Below are 24,354 nucleotides of genomic sequence, written 5' to 3' on the forward strand. Positions count from 1 at the left end.
CTCCAATTGAAGTGGGAATTTCGTCGAAAACACAATCTCACCCTTGCTGCTGTAGGTAATGAGCTGACTGGTTGGGTGTCATGGTTGAACCCGCGAAATTGGTTCTCCGGTTTAGGAGACTGGGCTCAAGGAGTCATAATGGATGTTGGAAAGTTTCTACTATGTATCTTGGGTGTCGTTATATCGATTGGATTGATATTTAGATGCGGGCAGGCTTTAATGAGGTGCAAACAAAGTACAAAAGTGATGAGCTTGAGGAGCGAGGAAACCGTAATTAACCTGGATTTGATTTATGACCCAATGATAGAAACCAGAATGTGATGAAAATGCGATTATACGGTCCGTTTCTTTCACCTGTTTTTCTGCTTTTCTCCCAGATACAAAGACCCCCTTGGACGAGGAAGCTGACGAGACGAGATGTATACAGACAACAGACAAGCACCAAAGAAGAAGATTTGACAACTTTAAATATGGACACTTGATGAACTTTGCCATGGATCCCCAGTTTCCCTAGTATTTTAAACTCACGCTAGCCCAACATTTTTTGTAAATCTGATGGCACTGACAAAGCTATTTGCTCATGCCCAAAGAGCAATACAGCGCAAAGAAGACGACTCTCAACAGATACCGAACACAACTTCAACAACAGATGTACATTTCCCTGACATAGAATATCATTGCATTTTTCGTAAGTGTTCTTTATCTTCATCTCTACAACCCCCAGGTAACGACACACATAGACGATAGGGAATACAGGCACAGATAGCAGCAACCACATACCTCCCCCATTCATGTATCATCAACTAAAATGTGCATCCCCATTTTGTTACAACCACAGCCGAAATGAGCTCGGTAGAGTTTGACAGCCCATCCACAGACCTGTACCACAGGATAAGAAGGAATTCAAATGTATACTTCGCAATACCTCGAAGCTTGATTTACCACACGTACGGCACGATGATACATGACCCTCCAAACATGGACTCATACACACATGCTTCTACTTTCTCACTAGGTCATACCCTCTTCACACCTACTCCACTCTTCTCCCCTACCCAACCATGGAAATCAATTAACCCCTGACTTACATTTTTCTCCTTAAATATTTTAGAAGGTGGCAGTTATTATTGACTGCCAAAGGGTGGACTGTCAAAGTCAGAAAAATGTCTCTATGCACGTTGCCATATTTGCACCGCACACTGGTCCGCGCTGCGCATGCGTACGCTCTCCCGTGAAGGCGCATACCCGCGATAGCGTGCACTCGCAGGCGCGGTATGCGTATTTACGGTAGAGTTTATGTAGTCGTAGCGTGCGACTCATTCGTTACAAATGTTCACAATTAATGTAGTTTGTAGATCATGGTCCCCTTTGATAGATTCTGAAAGTTTGGTTAATATAGAATGTCCCTGAGCTGAGGAATCCCTCTTTGCATCGTACGAAGGGTCTAACAGGAATCATACAGCAGTGTTTGGTACCCATCGGAAGAGTATTTAATTAGCAATATTCCGGTGTTGGTTTGGAGCGTATTAATCGCTCGTGCGAATAGTTATGGACATAAGAAGTTTATGTCCATTTCTATTATTTACACATACTCAGGTATGCGGCGGGAAACCCAGTTTCCCACCCACCTGAGCTGTTGGAAATCGTCACAGCCCACCTGTATGAATCACCCTATGACCTTTTGTTATGATGTAGGGCCGAATTCCTTCGGCCAATGGACAATGGGATTGTAGGACCAGGAGATTGCATTGTGTGTGGGGCATAAATAGACAGGCCGACCACATCCAGCTCTCACTCTTCAACGGTTCTCATTGCTGAAAATCGGGTGCTGGATGTCCAGGCGCATGCGATCGTTTCCCCTTGTGCGTAAGTTTTCTCTCCGTAATCATTGTCTTTCTGTGAGCCAATTTCTCTCATCTCTCTCTCTCTCTCTCTCTCCCTGTTCTGTTCTCTCATATCTCCCCTAGACTAGGCTAGTATTATATCGTATTAGATAGTATTGTATTGTATTGCATTTAGGTCAGTGTAGTATTGTCTTTTTGTATTATTGTTTAGTTCTGTGGTTAGGAAGTCTCTGTTATATTGTAGTGTATCATTTGTACTGTTATCCCCTTTTACAAATATATTAGATATAATACAGTTAATAGGCTTTGGAACCTAAACCAGTATCTGTGTATTTTCTATAGTGTTAAGTGTTCACTTGAGCGTCGGTGACGCTCAAGCAGCTTTGTAGTTAGTCAGGTTACACAAGGTTGCACTTACACCCTGTACTCACATTAAGGTATTCTGTGTATTTCTTTGGTATAAGGTTTAAACATTAAGGTATAGCGTTGTGAGCGTCTGCGCCGCTGGTGATCTCCTCGTGGTCTCGAGCGTCCGCTACGCCATAGCGAATCATTACTCTAGTCATAGCCAATAACGTGTCCTGTGATTACTGGGCCGTGAGCGAACGTGACGCTTGAGCGTCTCGCCTACGGCTGAGCGATCGTTACGCAACTAGCGTACCATTACGGTACTTCTTAAGTAAACAGCGTACAGTGTTCTTAGCTTCATAAAGGGTTGTTTATACGACAAAGGAATTTGGCATTGTCACCGTGCAGCTATTGTGCTTCTAAATTTCTACAACTACACCAAAGTGCATCAGTTTCAAGAGCAACAGGACTACTTTTTGTGGAGGAGAAGTTAATTCAGGCTTATAAATTGAAACAGGCAGAACAAAATCATTAGTTGTAATGAGGAGAAATAATGCTGGAGCGCCTATTTTTACACAGCAGCAAATAAACACAATTTTATTTTGCAGACCAAGATGACATAAATAGGTAGAGTGACATTTCTTCGAGTGATCCTTAGATACATATAAAATAGATACGAGATAAATTTATTGTTGTTACCTCAAATCTAACTGTATGGATGGAAAGGATGACCCCCAAACAACAAAAACCCAACATCCACACACACACACACACACACACACACTGAGGCACTGTGAGGTCAATGGCTGAGGAGGCACTGGCTACTATCAGAGACAGATTTACACACGCATACTGAATATGATTTGATGGTTAGTTTTCACTAGAAAAATGAATAAAATAATACAAAAATGATATTTATAAGCTATAAGAATCTTTACTGTATTATTCTAATAATTTTTTATTGTAAAAACTCTGGAGTATACTGCATATGACAGGGGAGGCTCCACCTCCCCTGCCTAACTGACACACACAAGCTCCCAAAAAATACATTCAAAAGAAAGAATAGCATACAAGGATAGGCACAACATGTATTAATAAGCTAAGTGCTGATTCTAAGCATACACTGCATCTATCCACCAAACGTCCAATAATTAGTCAGTACACCTTCAGTTCCTGTTACATTAGTACTTTAATGCCAGCTGAAACAGCTAGTGACCCACTTTCTCAGCGTTACATCCACAGACGTGAATGCACCTGTTATCTCATATTCAAACTGAAAAATGATTTTTCTTGATACATAGAAAGAGTAGGAGCGGTATGGATCCATTGCTAAAGGAAACATGGTTTTTGCATTTGTTTTGTTTTATTTTCAACCAATTAGCTTTTAATTATTCAAATATCCGATCTACTTTCCTGTAATTTATTTTGAACATAGGGGGTAATTCAGATCTGATCGCAGCACCAAATTTGTTAGCAGTTGGGCAAAACCATGTGCACTGCAGGTGGAGCAGATATAACATTTGCAGAGAGAGTTGGTCATTCCGAGTTGATCGCACGTAGCAACTTCTTGCTTCTCGTGCGATCAACCTGATGCCGCCTATGGCGGAGTGTATTTTAGCATAGCAGGGCTGCGATCGCTTGTGCAGCCCTGCTATGCTAAAAAAGTTTTGTGCAGAACAAGACCAGCCCTGCACCTACTTACCCAGTGCGACAGATCCAGCGATGAAGGTCCCGGCTGTGACGTCAGACATCCGCCCTCCAAACGCCTGGACACGCCTGCGTTCGCCTTACCACGCCTGGAAAACAGTGAGTAGACGCCCCGATCCTCCTTCCTGCTGTCAATCTCCTTGCGATCAGGCCTGCGATCACTTTCTTCGGTCCTGGCGTCACTGCTCGGCGACTGCCGTCCTGGGCAACAATGCGCTGCGCAATGCGGGTGTGCAGCCGCAGTTCTGACGCGTTCGCACCGCAGTGAAGAACCGCTACGTGCGAACGGGTCGGAATGACCACGAGAGATAGATTTGGTTGGGTTATATTGTTTCTGTGCAGGGTAAATACAGGCTGCTTTATTTTTACACTGCAATTTAGATTGAACACCCCCCACCCAAATCTAACTCTTTCTGCACGTTATATCTGCCCCCCCCCCCCCCCCTCCACATGGTTTTGCCCAACTGCTAACAAATTTGCTCCTGCGATCAACTCTGAATTACCCCCATATTCCCTTCCTTACAGGGCTGTAATAAGGTTATAATACCTCTATATTTTCACCAAATTTAATAACTTTTTTAATTGCCTAGATATTATCTGCAGCTCATTAGCATAAATAACTCAACACAATCTCCATGCCATGTAACAATCCTACTGTAAGCAGGTAATGGGATCCCCACTGTAATTGGGGTAACTGGTATAGACTATCATGGGGGCTGCAGGCACATGCCGCAAACAGAATAAGTTTACACTTTTCTGCACACAGGACAGGTACACACCGGTAGGGGACATGGAGGGGTAACTGGTACAGATGTCTTGTACCAAAGGTCACACAGCCATTTTAATTCCACAATAACCAACTCAAAGTTGGCAAAGATTTATTTTCATGTCATACTTTTATGTGGCATGTCTAAAGCTGGCTGGTAACCAGATGATAGGTCGACAAGTACAAAAGGGGGTGGGGTGTAATGTATTTATTGTCAGGAGGTGAGGGATTCAAATTATATGTAAGCAAAATATTGTCTCCACTTTGAAGGTATATAGCTATTAAGCTACTTACTGTAGGACACTTAACCCTTTGAATAAACTTTGTAATGTTCTCTTATTACTAACTAGTGTAATACACATAAGAGGTGCTATCTATGTTAACTCAATTACTTAACTAATAAGCATATTTAAAAGACTTGAAGGTGCACTTTAATGTGTTATAGCAATGATCAATGGTAATATGCATTCAAATCTATATTTCATGAGCTCAACTTAAAAACATCAATAAACAAAAGTGTCTGACTAAAACGGGGGTATCCTATTAGCCAAATTAATTTTTCAGCCAAAAAGAACAGGCAAATATTTTATCCCAGTCATTATCCGGCTATCAAATTATAGCCCTTTTTGTTTTGGTCAAAACTTTTTCTCGTTTTCGGACAAAAATACATGGGTCCTGGAATTTATACCCATCCTATGTGTTATCGCAGCTCTGAGGGCTGGTTATAGGGGATTATGCTTTGCATGCCTGAAGCACGCGAAGCATAATCCTCAATAAGTGTTGGGTATCGGGGCTAATTGGATAGCCCCCAGCGAATCCATTAGCTGCGGAAAATCAATGTCGGCCAAAGAATGTGAAAAAAAAAATCGCAAATAGTCTACAACTGCTGTGTTATTTCTAAGTTTTCTATACCCAGTCAGTATTCATAAAGCTCCAAAAGAATATCTACTGGTTTCATACATTCAGCTTTACGGTTCAAGGTTTTATTGCAGTTCTATAGATGTTTTTTTAAGACTGTTGATTTTTCTTTGCTGTAGATTCTTATTTATCTTCAGTGATAAATGTGTAGAATCTCAATGTTTATATTATTATCATATATATCATGTTAAATAACTAACCATCAAAATGTTGCAGTGTAACAATTTTCAGGGTTAATGTTACAATTTCTGCTCAAACTTAAGAGAAACATCAAAATCAAGACTAATATAGGGTCTATACGGAACTTTCGGCAGAAGTGGGGAAATACGACTAGTGCTACTGTATTATAAAAAAATATTTGGAAACACAAGAGTACTATATAAAAAGGTAACCTTAGAGGTGAATAGCTTTCATACAAACATATACCGGTATGAAACTCGGTATGTATGATAGATCAACTATATATACGATCATATACTCGGTATGTATGATAGATCAACACAGATTCTTATTCACAGCAGAAAAAGACAAACATTGTGAATCTGGTACAAAGAGAACTTAATGCACATTGTAGAAAACTCATTTTGCATGGTCCGTTTCCTTAAAATAAAACGCTCTTTTATCACCTAAAATACTGCTTACAACATCCTTATGTATGGTTCAAATTAATGTGAGGAGTAATCAGTCTTTAGTACTCACTAAAGGGGTTATGTACTCCTTTCCGTATTTAATAAGCAGCAGGAAGCTTAGCCTACAGCTGTTAGTCAATGTACTGCTTATGACATCTATAGAAGCCACAAGCCTTTCTGGCTTCAGCGAAGCATTCAAGGTATTGCTACAACAGCTGAATATGTAATGCGCATTCGCAGACTGGCCGTTGCACATGGCGCAGACTGGTGCTGGCAGCGTTATGCTGCCAGTGAAAGCAGAGGATGCCGCCAAGGAAGGATATCATCGGAAGTATAAGTAGTGTTAAATACCACTGGCATATTCATGGGATGTACTTATGTGACCGGCAGTATCCTGACCCCACTATACCAATGCCGGGATCCCAAGTGATTGCCCAACAGTTGGCATGGTGGCTAACAAGGACTATTCCCACTCGTGGATGTCCACAACACCCATAGAGTGGGAATAGAACATGTGGCGAGCGCAGCAAGGGGCTTTGTTGCGCTCGCCCCGCCCCGCCCCCCCCCCCACCCATTGGCAATCTAAACCTCGGTAACCCGGTGTTGGTATGGTGACTGGCAGGATCCCCAACTCCGAGCACCCATACCTAACCCGTATTCGTTAGTCTCACTGTTATGGGCAGATTTAACAATGAGTGATATCCTTGTTCTCACTCGTTACAAAAGATTAATAGTGCTCCAGCCAATCAGCTCCTGTCATGTGTTTGAAAAATTACAGGTAGGAGATGATTGGCTGGAGTACCATTTATCATCATAACAAGAATATCACTCTTTGTTAAATTTGCCCCCATTCCCCAACCGTCCAACTAGTTGGAGGGAAAATCTGGTAATTTATGGGACCAAATGACAACTGACAGTTTGCTCTCAAACACTGAAAACTGGCTGAAAATTGTCAAATTGCTTAAATTAGTGATTCCCAAACTGCACTCAATGAACCCCAACAGTTCAGATTTTTGGGATGTCCCTGCTTGGGCACAGATCGTATAATTAAACTGAATGAGGCACTAATTAAGGGGATAATTTAACAAATAATATTTGCGCCTATTTCCCCCCCAAAAAAACGCAAATATTAAGCATCCCCGAATGTCTGAAGGCAGGATTGCAGCAAATATATCGGATACCTGCTGCAATCCCTTCATTCCCATCCGCAGACCCCATATGTTTCTATGTGTGATGCGATGCTCCCCAATTTACTGCATAGCATTCCCGATATTGGCCCCCACAGCTACCGCCATCGGTGGCAGTAGCTCAGTGTAGCCTATGGGCTACTCACCACAATCTTAGCCGTCCAAGGGTTCTCCAAGAACCCTCCCTGGAAGTGGTCACTGTACAAGTGCGGTTTGGCTGACTGACCATGCACAGACTCCCCCAGCAGCTCATTGAACACATCGCATGAATGGGCTCCTGTGCTTGTTAATACATCCAAGTGATAAAATCACATACTGCAATGCGATCCTGGGTCCTAATATCACGCTAAGGTCGCACTGAAGATGCGATCGTTGATAAATGGGTGCCTAAGCATGGATAGCCTTAAGACCTGGACCACTGGGGTGCTTTGAGGACCCCGTTTGGGAACCACTAACTTAAATCCACTTGATTTAAGCAATTTGTCTAGATAACCATTTCTGTCCATTTTCCAGAGTTTGGAAGCAGTCGGGTGTCATTTGCTCCACACATTACCAGTTTTTCCCCATCTTCAGACGGCGCTGGCCTGCTTATCTCAATGGAGCAGCTCTCTCCGATGGGCTGGAGCTGACTGCAAAGCACACTGCAATTTTTTTGCTATGCACATCCTGTGTCCAAACAGAGAAGTACATAAATAGTGTGACCCAGGAGTATGTACGCTGTGGTACTCCAGCAGCTGTATAACTACACATCCCAGCATACCCTGCCAGTCTCAGCATGCACTAACAGCAAAACTGTGGCACGGCATGTTGGGATGTGTAGTTCCACAGCAGCTGGCGGGTCAGAGGTTACCTACCCCTGGTGTATGCTAATCCCTTACTTTTCAGTCATAGGGCGGGATGTACTAAAGCAAAAATGCGGTAAAACCCCCGAAAACAGGGGTTTTACCGCATTTTCATATTTACTAACACCCTACCGCCGCATTTTCGGCATCCAGGGTATCCCTATAGAAGCCTATGGGCTTCTTATCGCCGACCGCCGCAACCGCCGACCCCCCTCCTACCCGGCTTACCTTCCACCAGGCTGCCCTGGACCAGGAAGGTAATCTCCTCCTCCCCCTAGTAACGCAGCCGGACGTCCTTCCGGCTGCAGGGGGGAGGAGGAGGCGCTGGGGGCAGCCTGCTGCTGCTTCCCAGCGTCTAGCCAGTGTGGGGACCCCTGGGAGGTGACGGAGACCCCCCGCAGACCACTTAACAGGTATCACGGGGGGCCTCCGTCACCACATCGTGATGTTGATCGCATATGTTAGTACATATGCGATCAACATCGCTGCTGTAACCGGTGAGGGGCGGCTATGTATCTTAATACATCCTGCCCATAGTCAGGAGTCTGTGTCCTGGCCACTTCACATTGATAAGTAGCCATGAAAAAAAATATTCCTCATCTCTTTCATTGATGTAGATTTATAATAAAACAAATCATTATAATAAGATGTGTTGTTAAGGAAACTACAGCCTGACACATTAAGGAAGTCAGTCTGGTACCTCTAAACCACAAAACACAATGACAGAATATAACGATATATCCTTTAGTAGCGTGTATTGCTGCCATATCTAAGAAAGATAAATGGAAATGAAAGGGCTGGAAATGATCCCAAACCATGAATAGCACCAGTGCCATAGCACATGGGTAACCGTGATGAATGTGGACTCACCAGCTGGGAATTTTGGTTTCACTTGCAGTCCATGACTGTGCATGTAGTACTTACTGCAAAGAAAGAGGCCTGGGAGACATCCTGAGGGAAACACACAGGCCTTTCAGTATTTCTAAGCCGATCCCTGTGCCCCCCACATGTAGCTCAGCCGGTACAGGGTGGCAGTGCCAGTCAGCATGCCCCCTCCTCTCTGGCCACAGCAGCGCACACTGAGATACTGGGGGAGGCAGCAGCAGATGCCCCCTCACCTCCCTGTCACACACAGCAGCAGTGATATACCGGATCACGTGATAACATACATATATGCTTGGATTATACAGCAAAATACAGCCACCGATCCCCCTTCACCTGACATGCTCCTGCCTATATAAGAGTGCGGCTCACTTACTAAGCTCGTCCTGAGCAGCAGCAGCAGCAGCAGGGACAGCAGCCATGTTCACCGGTAGTGGTGCCCAGCTCACAGAGGGAGGAGACAGGGGCGGGGCTTGCTCTAGTTCCTGTACATATACTGTTTCTTTTTGTTACTTGCTGCTGTCACGAAATATAATTTGTAACATTGCCTTCGTAGTCACATGCCGGTAGCTGTATACGCCTGCACCCAGCAGCAGCACACGGAGGAACCTGCATGCACGGTCCTCTAGCTGCAGATGGGCCTGTGCTCCTTTCCCTGCTCTCTCCTTCTTATGCGTTTTCATTTGGTAGTAGTTATATATTTAGAAAGAGCCGATCTCCACCTACTGGGGCCTTTGGTCTGAGAACAGCCAGGCAGCAACATAATTAGCGGGTTGGGGACAATGTTATGCTGCGTAAAAGGGCGCTTCTATGAAAGGACAATGATATATGAGTTGATCACGCAATCAATTCTTTATTTGTATGCACGTCAAAAATAAGCCCAGATACTAGTATAGTATTATATAAATATATTATAAGTGCTACAATGAATGTGCAGAATGGTTTCCATCACATGTCAGTAATCTGCTCTCAAAAATACATCCATGGAAGAAGAAAAAAGCTATATTTTGGCCACACCCCTTCTTAAAGCGACAGCTGCTGTGGCTAGAGGCAGCAAACTGCAGCTTTCAGCATGACAGTGTAAAGCTAATGTTTTCAGTTAGTGGTCTATCTAAAGGCCCATACACACTTGCCAATAAAATGAGCGACGTCGCTCATTTTCCCCTCCCTGAGCGACGTCGCTCATTTTATTGGCAAGTGTGTATGCCGCCAGGGACGAGCGATGCGCGGCCCCGCGGGTCGGCAACGATCGTCGCTGTCGGTAGGGCATGCATGCAGGATCTGGACTGTAGTCCACGACCTGCATGCAGGGCTGGCGGAGGCGTGACGTCACTGAGCGATATGAGCGGTCATATCGCTCAGTGTGTACAGTCGGCAGCCGACCGGCCGGCCCGGGAGGGGGAAACATTAGATGATGTCGCTCACAGAGCGACATCGTCTAATGTGTATGGACCTTTAGATATAAAATTAATTGGTTGGTTTGTCTGGTTATGCATTCAGACACCCCTGCACCGAGTGGGATGAAACCAACGCGCAGTGGTCCACAGTGACGGATTTAGGGGGGGGCACCAAGTGCCCCCCCTGTTATTTTTAACTGTCTGCGCCGCTGCACGCACCCCGCACCCGACATGTCCCCCTCTCCTGTCAGTTGCTGCTGCTGCTGCTCTGCGTGTGTGTTCCTCCTCCTGATTGGCTCCCTGGAGAAATGTGACCTGCAGTCAGTGCAGGTCAGGAGCCGAGCAGGAGGAGGAACACAGATCCAGGCCACGGCGGCGGCTGAGGGACAGTGCACCGCTGCCGCCCGCCGCCGCTGAGGGACAGCGCACTGCCACCACCCGCCGCCGCTGAGGGTCAGCACCAAGTAACAGTGCACAGCAGCGCAAGGGTCCGGGAGAGCAGCCGCCAACCGAGCATGAAGACGACGCCTGCCTGACTGGCCCTGCTTTATGCTGGTGAGCGGTCTTTTGTTTGGGGGGGGGGGGTAGTGGGGGTGACCCGGGGACGGGAGAGAATAGTTCTGCTGCCTGCTGTGAGTGGTCTTTTGCTGGGGGGGGGGTGATCTGGGGAGGGAGAGTATGGTGCTACTGCCTGCTGTGAGCGGTCTTTTGCTGGTGGGGGGGAGTGGGGGTGACCTGGGGAGGGATGGTGCTGCTGCCTGCTGTGAGCGGTCTTTTGCTGGGGGGGGGGGGAGTGGGGGTGACCTGGGGAGGGATGGTGCTGCTGCCTGCTGTGAGCGGTCTTTTGCTGGGGGGGGGAGTGGGGGTGACCTGGGGAGGGAGAGAATGGTGCTGCTGCCTGCTGTGAGCGGTCTTTTGCTGGGGGGGAGTGGGGGTGACCTGGGGAGGGAGAATTATGCTGCTGTGAGCACTTTGAGCACGGTTGATTCTATATCGGAGTGGGAGAAGGGACCTTCTGACGTACTTAGGGGAGGAGACACGTCACCAGGGGGAGGAGCTACAAGCGAACAGGGTACCCGAAAAGTACCCTCGCGGGCTCGCTTCGCTCGCCACGCTTCGGGCTCGGTGGCTCGCTACGCTCGCCACCTGATTACTAAAGGTAATAGTTGGTGGCGTGGATAGTAGAGGAAGTATCCCACTGGCATAGCTCCTCCCCCTTGTGCCGTGGCTCCTCCCCCTGTCGGACAAGGTCCCTTAGCCCACTTGATTCTAACATCTACCCTTTGAGCACATTGACCACACCCCTCACACAATTGCTCACACCCACTAAAACTTGGTTACGCCCACTCCACTTCTGACTCCACCCCTCCTTGATAGCACAACCACTTATGGTGCCCCCCCTGTCATTTTTTTCTGGATCCGCCCCTGGTGGTCCAGTTAGATCATGGCCAGGATATAGGGTTGTTAGGGTCCCAGTCGGACCTCATGGCGGAATGTGTCGGGTAGATCTTTGACCCAGGAAGCCTGTTCTGGCCCTTATAATGGATGGATTTAGATGTAAACTTGGATCACAGAAGACATATATGGGAGTTGAAGTCCTGGTCAGACCTTCTGTTGGTGTACCTTGGGCAGAATTTGGACCTGGGGAGCTTGTTCTAGGTCTTCCATTGGATGGATTTGGACAAAAATGTCACAGAGTGGTAACACTGGGCCCAAGAAGACATACTAAAGGGTTGAGGTCCTAGTCAGACCTCCCATTGGTGTACAGCAGACAGAACAATGACACATGGAGCCTGTTCTGGGCCTTCCACTGGATGGATTTGGATGAAAACTTTAATGTACTGTAATAACTGACACCAATAACCATAATTTAATGACCTGAAATAAGTGACTAAAATAACCATAAAGCAATAAACTAAAATAAGTGACAAATGTAGGTGGGAAGACAAAAACTCTTGTGTAACCAACAGCCTTGGAATAGCAACATTGATAACTGACGAAAACTTTAAACCCACCTTGCAATATAAAAGTCAGTATAAAACTGAACAGAAAGGAAAGCTGGGGATTAGGACTACTGGCGACACCCCAAAAAACAAAAACAACATTAGGCGGCCACCTCATGGGTGTGTTGGAGGAGCTGCTAAGCTATTAATTATTTTTGAAATGTTGACAAATCATTGAATCCTACTCATTGATAACTGAATAACTGGAACATTTAAACACTACCAATGCCAGGAACTTCAGCTAGTACCAAATGCGATCTAGCAGCAATATTAGCACTCAGAATTGCATTGCAGTATGTGATTACACTGGACAGATGTGTGTATGAACAGTCACTGGGACAGGGGCTCCAAAAGGAGACAGTCCCTGTGATGTGCTCAGAGTTGTAGCATTCCCATTGCCGGGGAGGGTTTCACGAGAACCCTCTGCTGCCCAAATTTGTACTATAACCTTGACGAAGCTCTAGGAGAATGTAATTTGGAGAAATAATTGCATGTAATATATCATATACACACCCATATGCACAAGGATGTATTTTCAAATGATTTATATATTGAGTCTAAAGGCCCATACACACTAGACGAGAAAGTGAAAGATCTCGCTCAGAACAGCCAATCTGAGCGAGATCTTTTACAATCTCGTCCAGTGTGTACAGTCAATGTCGTTAACGATGTGCGCTTTCCGTGCAGCCCCCCTGCCTTCGCTCCCATCCCTGCTGCCATTGGCAAGTATGTATGCACCCCGCCGGTGCCAATATCGCTGTTGGTGGGGATCGTGTAGTGTGTATGGGGCTTAATACAGATCTTTGATATTTCATGTAAGTTCACATTTAATCGGTAAAAGCACACTGCTATAGTTGGTCTACAGAGTTAATAAAAACTTGATACATTAAAAAGTAACAATATTTTGTGATCCAGGAAATAGATACATGTATATCATATAACATCTGGCACTGATATGACTTTGAACAGCTCACATCTATTGATTTGAGGACTTCATACTTTATGTGCATATATTTTTTATTTAATGGATTAAGCACATTTTTTAAGGGTGATAGTAGAGACTATACCCAACAGTACCTCTGAAATATTATATATATATATATATATATATATATATATATATATATATATATATATTAAATGTGAATGTACACATATACTTTTAAAACATTTATGTATGATTTGCATCAGCAGCACAGAATATAATATATATACTAGTAATAATTTGATCAGGGATACTCACAGATCAGAGTCACTTAATCAAACATCTAAGATATAAGTAATTGTATATACTGTAGTTCTAATATCAGTGAAAATGATATCTCTTCATATACATTTATGATTCTATGGACAAATCATCTTGAGCACAAGATGAAATACTATTATAAGGAATAAGAAGATGACACACAGCCTTGGTTTCAATAAATTTCTTTAATCATGCTATTTCTTACTTTTCTCACCAATTTTCATCACTTTTCTATACTTGGTTTTATACTTCGCTTTTTTATAGGGCATAGAAATATAGGCGTTGCGGTGGTGTTTAAGTGGCGGCATAGGGCTTCCAGGGCTATGAGTAGGTGAGCCACATCTAACGGCCAGTGCCAGATTAAGGTCCTCATGGGCCTGGAGCTGTAATTTATGAAGGGCCTACTGTGTGCCGCTGCAGGGGGTGGGACCAGCATGGTGAGGGTGTGACTACTGATATGGGGGTGTGGTCTGTGCAGTGTGGTCTGGCTAGCACCATGGAGGGCATAGCTACCCACCTACCTAACTATGGTTTATTTTTGTGTTACGAGCCTAACCTACCAGTATATATTTAGATTGTGGCAGTAGGAAACCCATGCAAGTATGGGGAGAATATACAAACTCCACACAGTTAAGGCCGTGGTGGAAATCAAACCCATGACCTTAGTGCTGTAAGGCAGTAAAGCTAACCATTACACCATCTGTAGACCTGTTAGTGGTTGCAGTCCAAGCCACATGGGAATTTTTGCCCCAGTACATTTTAAAAATACATTTATATAATGCTATCCTATGACTAAACTCAATGAGCATCTACTGCTATGGTTTTTTCTAATATGCATTTTCAGGTTTTATTAACATGCCACAACCATGTAAAAAATATACTACCGCTAACCCTACACCCGCTCTCCACACACACTACACTACCCCTGCACCTACTCCCCGCACACACTACACTACCCCTGCACCTACTCCCCGCACACACTACACTACCCCTGCACCTACCCCCCGCACACACTACACTACCCCTGCACCTACTCCCCGCACACACTACCCTACCCCTGCACCTACTCCCCGCACACACTACATTACCCCTGCACCTACTCCCCGCACACACTACACTACCCCTGCACCTACCCCCCGCACACACTACACTACCCCTGCACCTACTCCCCGCACACACTACACTACCCCTGCACCTACTCCCCGCACACACTACATTACCCCTGCACCTACTCCCCGCACACACTACACTACCCCTGCACCTACTCCCCGCACACACTACACTACCCCTGCACCTACTCCCCGCACACACTACACTTCCCCTGCATCCGCTCCCCGCACACACTACATTACCCCTGCACCTACTCCCCGCACACACTACCCCTCTGCTAACCCTACACCCGCTCCCCACTAACACTACACTTCCCCTGCATCCGCTCCCCGCACACACTACACTACCGCTAACCCTGCACCCACTCCCCGCACACACTATACTATCGCTAACCCTGCACCTGCTCCTCGCACTCACTACACTTCCTCTGCACCCGCTCCCCGCACACACTAACCCTGCAGCCTGCACACACTATCCCTAACCCTGCACCCGCTCCTCGCACACACTATCCCTAACCCTGCACCCGCTCCTCACACACACTACCCCTAACCCTGCACCCGCTCCTCGCACACACTACCCCTAACCCTGCACCCGCTCCTCGCACACACTACCCCTAACCCTGCACCCGCTCCTCGCACACACTACCCCTAACCCTGCACCCGCTCCTCGCACACACTAACCCTGCACCCGCACCCTGCACACACTACCCCTAACCCTGCACCCGCTCCTCGCACACACTACCCCTAGCCCTGCACCCGATCCTCGCACACACTACCCCTAACCCTGCACCCGCTCCTCGCACACACTACCAGTATCCCTGCACCCGCACCTCGCACACACTACCCCTAACCCTGCACCCGCTCCCCGCACACACTACCCCTAACCCTGCACCCGCTCCTCGCACACACTACCCCTAACCCTACACCCGCTCCTTGCACACACTACCCCTAACCCTGCACCTGCTCCTTGCACACACTACCACTATCCCTGCACCCGCACCCCGCACACACTACCCCTAACCCTGCACCCGCTCCTCGCACACACTACCCCTAACCCTGCACCCGCTCCTCGCACACACTACCACTATCCCTGCACCCGCAACCCCGCACACACTACCCCTAACCCTGCACCCGCTCCTCGCACACACTACCCCTAACCCTGCACCCGCTCCTCGCACACACTACCACTATCCCTGCACCCCCAACCCCGCACACACTACCCCTAACCCTGCACCCGCTCCTCGCACACACTACCACTATCCCTGCACCCGCAACCCCGCACACACTACCACTATCCCTGCACCCGCACCTCGCACACACTACCCCTAACCCTGCAGCCGCTCCTCGCACACACTACCCCTAACCCTGCACCCGGTCCTCGCACACACTACCCCTAACCCTGCACCCGCTCCTCGCACACACTACCCCTAACCCTGCACCCGCTCTCCGCACACACTACCCCTGATTGCACCAGCTCCTCGCACACACTACCCCTAACCCTGCACCCGCTCCTCGCACACACTACCCCTAACCCTGCACCCCGCACACACTACCCCTGATTGCACCCGCTCCTCGCACGCACTCCCCATGGGTTGACAGCAAGGACTTTTTGCTGTGAGACGGAGCCACAACTCCTCCTCTTGTATATAAACGGGCTCCTTTGCAGTGTGATGCAGTGGGTGGGGGGACACCCCTCTTGTATATACTGTACATAGGGGCAATTTGTAGGTGAGCCCTGGACATACAGAGCTTTTCTCCCTTATTCTGAAAGTGCTCTCATGGCAATGCCCCCCCCCCCCCCCTTCCCCAACACACTTCCAGATCCAGGGTGACCTACTACCTCCCTCCTCCCGTCCCGCGGTCCCAGCTACAAAAAATAGCCACCCCCTCATCCTTGGACGCCGGGTACCTGAGGTTCATCATGGGCTGCAGCAGCGGATAGTATGTGCCGCTAGGCCACGCCCCCTTGACATATTCTGCTTCCCCTTGCCCTCCCGGGGACTAACAGATGACATCACTTGGAGGCGGAGCCTAAACATTCATCACTGATGGGCGTGGCTTGAGTACATGGGGCGGGGCTACTTCCCGGAATTTACAATAGTGCACTATACGTGCCTTGGTGCCCTCCCCCGAATCTGCACAAGAAGGGTGTGATGCTGGAGGGGACGGGTCTAGCGCTGTAGGCTGCAGTAGAAGGAAATTTGTTTTCCTGTCTACAGCAGCATGGACATCTATGGGCAGATGCAGTGGGCCTATTTTGGAGAGTGGGCCTGGAGCTGCAGCTCCATCCGCCCCATTGTTAATCCGGCCCTGCTAACGGCACAATGGGCCTAATTCAGACCTGATCACTCGCTAGCTATTTTTTGCAGCGCAGTGATAAAAAAGTAGCTGCCTATAGGGGAGTGTATTTTTGCTTTGCAAGTGTGCGAACGCTTGTGCAGCCACGCGGTACAAAAAAGTTTTGTGCAGTTTCTGAGTAGCCTAGAACTTACTCAGCCACTGCGATCACTTCAGCCTGTTCGTGGCTGTAATTGACGTCAGACACCCACCCTGCAAACGCTTGGACACGCCTGCGTTTTTCCAACCACTCCCAGAAAACGGTCAGTTGCCACCCACAAACGCCCTCTTCCTGTCAATTTCCTTGCGATCGGCTGTGCGAATGGATTCATTGTTAAATCCATCGGTCAGAAACGATCCGCTTTGTACCCGTACGATGCGACTGCGCATTGTGGTTCTGACCTGATCGCAGCGCAGGTCTGAATGACCCCCAATGTGTAATGTGTGACTCCTACATTAGGACATTAGGCCTAATTCAGATCTGATCACAGCAGCAAATTTGTTAGCTAATGGGCAAAACCATGTGCACTGCAGGGGGGCAGATGTAACATGTGCAGAGAGAGTTACATTTGGGTGGGGTATGTTCAAACTGAAATCTAAATTTCAGTATAAAAATAAAGCAGCCAGTATTTACCCTGCACAGAAACAAATAACCCACCCAAATCTAACTCTTTCTGCACATGTTATATCTGCCTCCCCTGCAGTGCAGATGGTTTTGCCCATTAGCTAACAAATTTGCTGCTGCATTTAGATCTGAATTAGGGGGGGTCATTCTGAGTTGATCGCACGTAGCAACTTTTTGCTGCTCATGCGATCAACCTGACGCTGCCTATGGGAGAGTGTGTTTTAGCACAGCAGGGCTGCGAATGCTTGTGCAGCCCTGCTATGCTAAAAAAAGTTTCACTCAAAACAAGAGTAGCCCCTGCAGCTACTTACCCAGTGCGACGGATCCAGCGATGAAGGTCCCGGTCCTGACATCAGACATCCGACCTCCGTTCGCCTGGACATGCCTGCGTTCTTCTTACCACTCCCCGAAAACGGCTGGAAACGGTGAGTATCCACCCCGGAACACCTCCCGCCTGTCCATCTTCTTGTGATCGCCGCTGTGATCACTTTTCTCGCTGGCGGTATCGTTGCCCGGCGGCGATCGTCACCAGGCAATGACCCGCGTGTGCAATGCGCCCGCCGCGCATGCGCATTTCTGACCCGTTCGCACCGCAGCGAAGAACCACTGCATGCAAACGGGTTGGAATTTCCCCCCTAGGCCCATTGTCTCCATGGGCCTAATTCAGACCTGATCGCTTGCAAGCTATTTTTGCACTGCTGTGATCAGATAGTCACCACCTACAGGGGAGTGTATTTTAGCTGTGCAAGTGTGTGAACGCATGTGTAGCAGAGCTGTACAAACTGATTTTGTGCAGTCTCTGCACAGCCCAGGACTTACTCAGCCGCTGCGATCACATCAGCCTGTCCAGGACCGGAACTGACGTCAGGAACCCACCCTGTAAACGCATGGATATGTCCAGGGGCGGATTGGGAACAACAAGCGGCCCTGGAAAAATTTGTAATAGTGGCCCCACATGGGCAGCACCAGAGGTGTAAGGTCTAGCCATGGGCCATGGCAGCAGCACCCTCCCCCCAAGACTTTCCAGATAGTGGGCATGTCCAGCATCAAGGGGAAGTTAAAAGGAAATAAAATTACATATTATGAGCACATTATATGATACACCTTCAGAATTTAGGAAACTATATCATTCTTTAGAAATATATATTTTCTTGCTTATTACACCAATTGTATCCCAATCACTATTCACTCAATCTTATGTCAGCCAAGCAGGCAGACAGAGCATACACAAGATCATCTGCAATCACAGGCTAAGTGGCAAAGTCATTTTCATATATGCAAACTATTTTGCATCTTCATTATGTCTATAAGAAGGACCACATGCCCTCAAACAAAACAGGCCCCACTGGTGCGTCGGCCCACCGGGAATCTTCCCTGTAAACCCTATGGCCAATCCGCCTCTGGATATGCCTGCGTTTTTCCAACCCCTCCCTGAAAACGGTCAGTTGCCACCCAAAAACACCTTCTTTCTGTCAATCTCCTTGCGAACACCGTGCGAATGGATCCTTTGCACAAACCCATCGCTGATCGGTAATCCGCTTTGTACCTATGCAACGCACCTGCGCATTGCGGTGCATACGCATGCGCATTTCGGACCTGATCACCGGCTGTGAGAAAACGCAGCCGAGCAATCAGGTCTGAATTACCCCCCATGTCCTCCACAGATCCTACTGGCGAGAAGGGGCCTGGACTGCACACCCTAGCTTCTTATAATGGTATGTGCTACCTTGCTGGGACTTAGTACTACGATATAGGAACAAGAGTGCAGGTGCACCATACACCATTAAAATGATAACAACAATCATATCTGAGGTTCTTGGCATATATTGGCCAACCAACCTACTTCATGGTGACCTCATCGGACAGGTCCCTAACATTATAGGGGTTCACCTCTGCGAACCCCTATAATGTTAGGGACTTGTCCAATGAGGTCACCGTGAAGTACTATTGTATATTGTATCCTCAGGTACTACCCTGATGGTAGGTGCTATTATTATGTAGTGTAGGACCACCAGAGCAAACATGCCTTGTCATGACTGGTGTCTTACCATATTATTGCAATTGTATGTAACTGAGATCTCTGCATTACTATTATCATGTAAGATGCCTCTTTTGCTGGTCCATAATGGTGTGCTGGGGAAATTTTTTTTACTTTGTTTGTTTTCTAATCTAGATTAACAGGGCTTGCTGGGACCAGTACTGCACTGGTAAAAACCAATATGATAGGTCAAAAATAGTTCCCGGGACGTGTCGAGATTCTGTTTGTTGGCATCCCGCTGTCAGTCATCTGATTGACGACATGTTGTACCCAACCCCATGAGCCATATACTTGATGTAAAGCATTAGGAAGTGAGCATGAGCACTATCTAATGTAAAACATGGGGAAGGGAGCATATTGCTGTAGGGATGAGTCTTTGTTTCAAGGAAAGGAAAACTTGTCAAAATACAGGGCAAAATGACAGTTTAAGGTATAACAAATCTTGGATGACAATATTTTATGGCCTGTATGACATCTAAAAGTTTGTGTATTTATGATACAGCAGAATAATGGCCTGAAGGAAAAGCCGCAATGCAGTGGATAAAGGGCCTAATTCAGACCTGGTCGCACGCAGGCTATTTTTTGCACTGCTGCGACCTGGTAATCGCCGTCCACAGGGGAGGGGGGATTCGCTGTGCAGGGCTGCAAACGCTTGTCTGCACAGCTCAGGACTTACTCACCCGCTGCGATGAACCAGGACAGAGCTGACGTCAGGATCCCTCCCTGGTAACGGCCAGGCACGCCTACGTTCGCATGGACACTCCCTGAAAACAGTCAGTTTACGCCCACAAATGTTTAGGAATGGAGAGAGATTGCGCTCACTGGGGGAAGGTAGGGATGAGTGCTGCTTGACCTGGAGGTGTCCTACCTCCTGTTACAGATAATTTGGAAGAAGTAGGTCAGCGCGCTCTGGGGGTGTATAGGTAGAGGAAAGGGAGGGGGGGAAGAAAGGGGGGGGGGGAATTGGTTTATGCTTGTATGAGGATACCAACAATATATATCTTTCTTGTAAGTGCAATGATACCTCGTGAGGCAGAAATTGGGTTATGTATATTTATTAATTGAGTGTTATACGTGGGTGACCCCCTCTTCAGGTATGTCCTGCAGACTACCCTTTTTGGGTGTACCCTCCTAGATGGTACACCTGTGTTGGGGCCCTTATAGTCAAAGTGTTCAATTACCACTATCAGGTGTGTCTTGCAGACCACCCTTTATGTGTATACCCTCCTGATGGTATACCCTCTGAGAAGGACCCCAGCTGGGGTTAATGTCGGGTGTACCCTGTTTACGGGTCACCTTTACCATAGGTGTGGTGGGCCTATGTACTTCTGGTTAGTTTACTATTTATGCAGTTATGTGAGTATGACAGTTTGCGGCGTCCCGCCTGTCAGACTCTGTGTGTTGTCCTTGGCTGGGGGTAGCGGGTGTGGGGCTGTGAGATCTCACTTACCGCCGGGGGCAAAGCTGGCGCGCCTGCCACCGGTGTCTGCAGTCCCGTACCGCTTCCTGCGTTGCCTCCGTGTGTCCTTTCTGTGGCGCCGGTCCCCGTCTCTGTCACAGGCGCCGCGGTCTCTCTCCTGCTTCCGGGGTCTCGTCTGCTCCTTGCTGGTGCCGGCGTCACGTGCAGTGTCACGTGAGCGGGCAATGCAGGTCCGAAGCTGTGTGTTTCTTCTTCTCCAGCCGGAGAAGGGTGTGATTAATGAAAAGAAGTCTGTGTGTGTCAGGTGTCAGGTCTCAGGTCTCCAACGCGTTTCAGCATACAAGCCTTTTTCTAGGATTACATTCCTGGTAATCTGGGTAGCATTTAAGCTAGTGTCAGATGCGTGATTGGTTGTGAGTAGTTGACGCCCGGGCTCTTTTCCAATTGGGTGCTTCTCGCCCCTCAGCTGTCAATCAAGTTCATTTAAAGTCTGTTCCATTTGCCTGGATGCTATGTATGATGTATTATGGTTAATTATGGTTAAATCCCAAATCGTGAGATAATGAAATATTAAATATTAAAGATTTGTGCAGATCTTATTGGTGAATGTGATAAATTACATATCATCATTATTTCACAATTGGTACATCATTTAGCCTCGTGTATAAATAACTATACCATATGTGTGTTGCACAAATGTGTGTTTCAAAATTCCCACTGTATGGAAACTAGTCATTCCTATGGGGTGAAGAAAGATCCCTTTATATACAATATGTGTTTTTGGTGAATATGTTCATTTTCCTATAGTATTCGGGTGAACCCCTTTCACTAAGAGGTGGATGTGTTTCATCCTCTGCTTGATCATGTATGAACATGGGTTCCCTTTTGGAGGATGTGCCATCCGTCCAAGGGGGGTATAGTACCTAATTGGGGATTTTTCCCTATTGCATAACTGAGGTAATGTTGTAATCTATGTTCAAACACAAATGGCCTCTTCCTGTCAATCTTCTAGCGATCACCGATGCGATTGCTTTCTTCGTTAGATCCATTGCTCCCTGGTGACGGCCATCGCCAGGGAGCGACACGCCCGGTGCATTATGACCCATGTGCAGGCGCACTTCAGACCTGATCGCACCACTGCGAAAAACGGCAGCGTGCGATCAGGTCTGAATGACCTCCACAACCAATAAACCAATCCCTGAAAATTGGCTAGTCGGAGACTAGACCTTAACCCATCTAAAAGCTGTGGAACGATTTGAAAATTGATGTTTATTATTGACCCCTATCAAACATGACAGAGCTCAAGCAAAACTACACTGCAAAGAAGAATGGTTAAGTAACTCTGGTGGAGAGGTACCCTACTATGCTCACAGCTATAATAGAAGCTAAAGGTGTATATATCAAGAGAACTAAAATATGTAGATACTTAGGTCATGGAGTATTAACAGCAATTATATGACTTTATTGCGTATAAAGGCTTCTCAAAGGAAATGAATACTTTTCAAAAAATCATATTGATGTCTATGTTTACTAAGAATAACAGGTCAGACATAAAAGCTGCCAGAACTTACCAAATAATATTTCTCTTTAGGAGGTGAGTCTGCATTATATACAGTGATTGTTAATGTGTTTTTTTTTTTAAATGCACATCAATGAAGTGAGGGGCATTACACTCTAATCTATTACATTATACACTTGTTTCACCAGTGCTATCTCTGCCTTCTATCTACAGTATATCATTATTATTATTATTATCCTTTATTTATATGGCGCCACTAGGGACCGCAGCACCCATAACACAGTACATAATCAAATGAGCAAACAAGAAAACAGCACTTACAGTTCAAGACAATATGGGACAGGTATAGAAAACCCGGGGTTAGTTGCCATCAAGGAGAGTAAGGAGTATAAGATTGTGCAAGTAAGAAAAGGAAAGGCACATGAGGAAAGAAGTCAATGCTCTTGCGAGCTTACAATCTAAAAGGTGAGGTGCTAACAGACCGGGGTTACACCGAAGGGGCAGACAGTGGGCATAGACAAGAGGGTTAGGAGGAGAGTTGGCTGGGTTTGGTGAAGAAGTGGGTCTTCAGAGCCCGTTTGAAGTTTTGTAGAGAGGTAAAGAGTCAGATGGGGAGAGGTAGAGCATTCCAGAGATAAGCTGTAACTGTATGTGCACTGTGGGGAAGATACAGTAGATAAAGTGGAGAAGTTGCCAAAAGCAACCAACTAGGGATGGCCATCATTCATCGATGTTTCATAATCATTGATGGTTTATGGCTAATGTGAAATATTTTTGCCATTGATCGGGGAGAACCTCCCTCCATCAATGGCACAGCATAACCCAATGTTTTTTTGTTTGTTTTTTCACAAAGTGTCGGAACATGGAGCATAGCCATGGTTTTGCCTTGTAAGTGATGCTCCTTTAAAAAAAAAGTCTGAGATCGGCCGGCATCCCGCATCTCCGGCGATATCGGACCGCATTACATCCCGCCTTAGGGTCTATGTACTAAACCTTGGAGAGAGAGATAGTCGACAGAGATAAAGTACAAGCCAATCAGCTCCTAACTGTCATTTTTCGTAGTTCGGAGCTGGTTAGCTGATACTTTACCCCTCTCCAAGGCTTAGTACATAGATTCCTTTTCTCTGTAATTTAGAAATATTGCTCACAAAAGATTAATTATATTATGTATTGTAGAATTCAAACTCAAATTGTTGAAACAACTTTATTGTGTGATTGAATGATTGGGTTGAGCCTGAAAAAATGTATTTCTACTTTCACGTTTCACTATTTCTACAGATCTGCATAAAACGTTGTCCAGTTGCACACATACTGTGCATACACAGCGCTGCATTTAACTATTAATGAAACTACATGTAAATGAATTACAGACGGCCCCAAGTGACTCATGTCCTGCCAGTGTGCTAAGCATGTGCACTCGCTCGCTTGCAGTTATGCACTACTATACAGTATACACTGGCCGAGCATCAAGTCCTGTTCAGCTGTCTTGCTGCTGCTAATAAAGTTATTCGGATGAGCGGATGATCCGGCGGCGGCT

At 46.7% G+C, this 24,354-nt stretch overlaps 1 protein-coding gene across 2 annotated transcripts in view; it reads right to left on the reverse strand.

The window, feature by feature from the left end:
- Positions 1–9,708, reverse strand: part of ECPAS (Ecm29 proteasome adaptor and scaffold) — a 280,472-nt gene extending 270,764 nt beyond the window's left edge. The window contains exon 1 of one of the 2 annotated variants that reach the window (XM_063914681.1): positions 9,500–9,708. In XM_063914681.1, the coding sequence (XP_063770751.1) occupies positions 9,500–9,545 (46 nt within the window). In that variant the 5' untranslated portion in view covers positions 9,546–9,708. The remainder of the gene's footprint in view (positions 1–9,499) is intronic. The other variant, XM_063914682.1, reaches the window with a different exon arrangement.
- Between the last annotated feature and the right edge of the window lie 14,646 nt (positions 9,709–24,354).

The sequence above is a fragment of the Pseudophryne corroboree genome, chromosome 1 (assembly GCF_028390025.1).
Source record: "Pseudophryne corroboree isolate aPseCor3 chromosome 1, aPseCor3.hap2, whole genome shotgun sequence".
NCBI classification, from domain to species: domain Eukaryota; kingdom Metazoa; phylum Chordata; class Amphibia; order Anura; family Myobatrachidae; genus Pseudophryne; species Pseudophryne corroboree.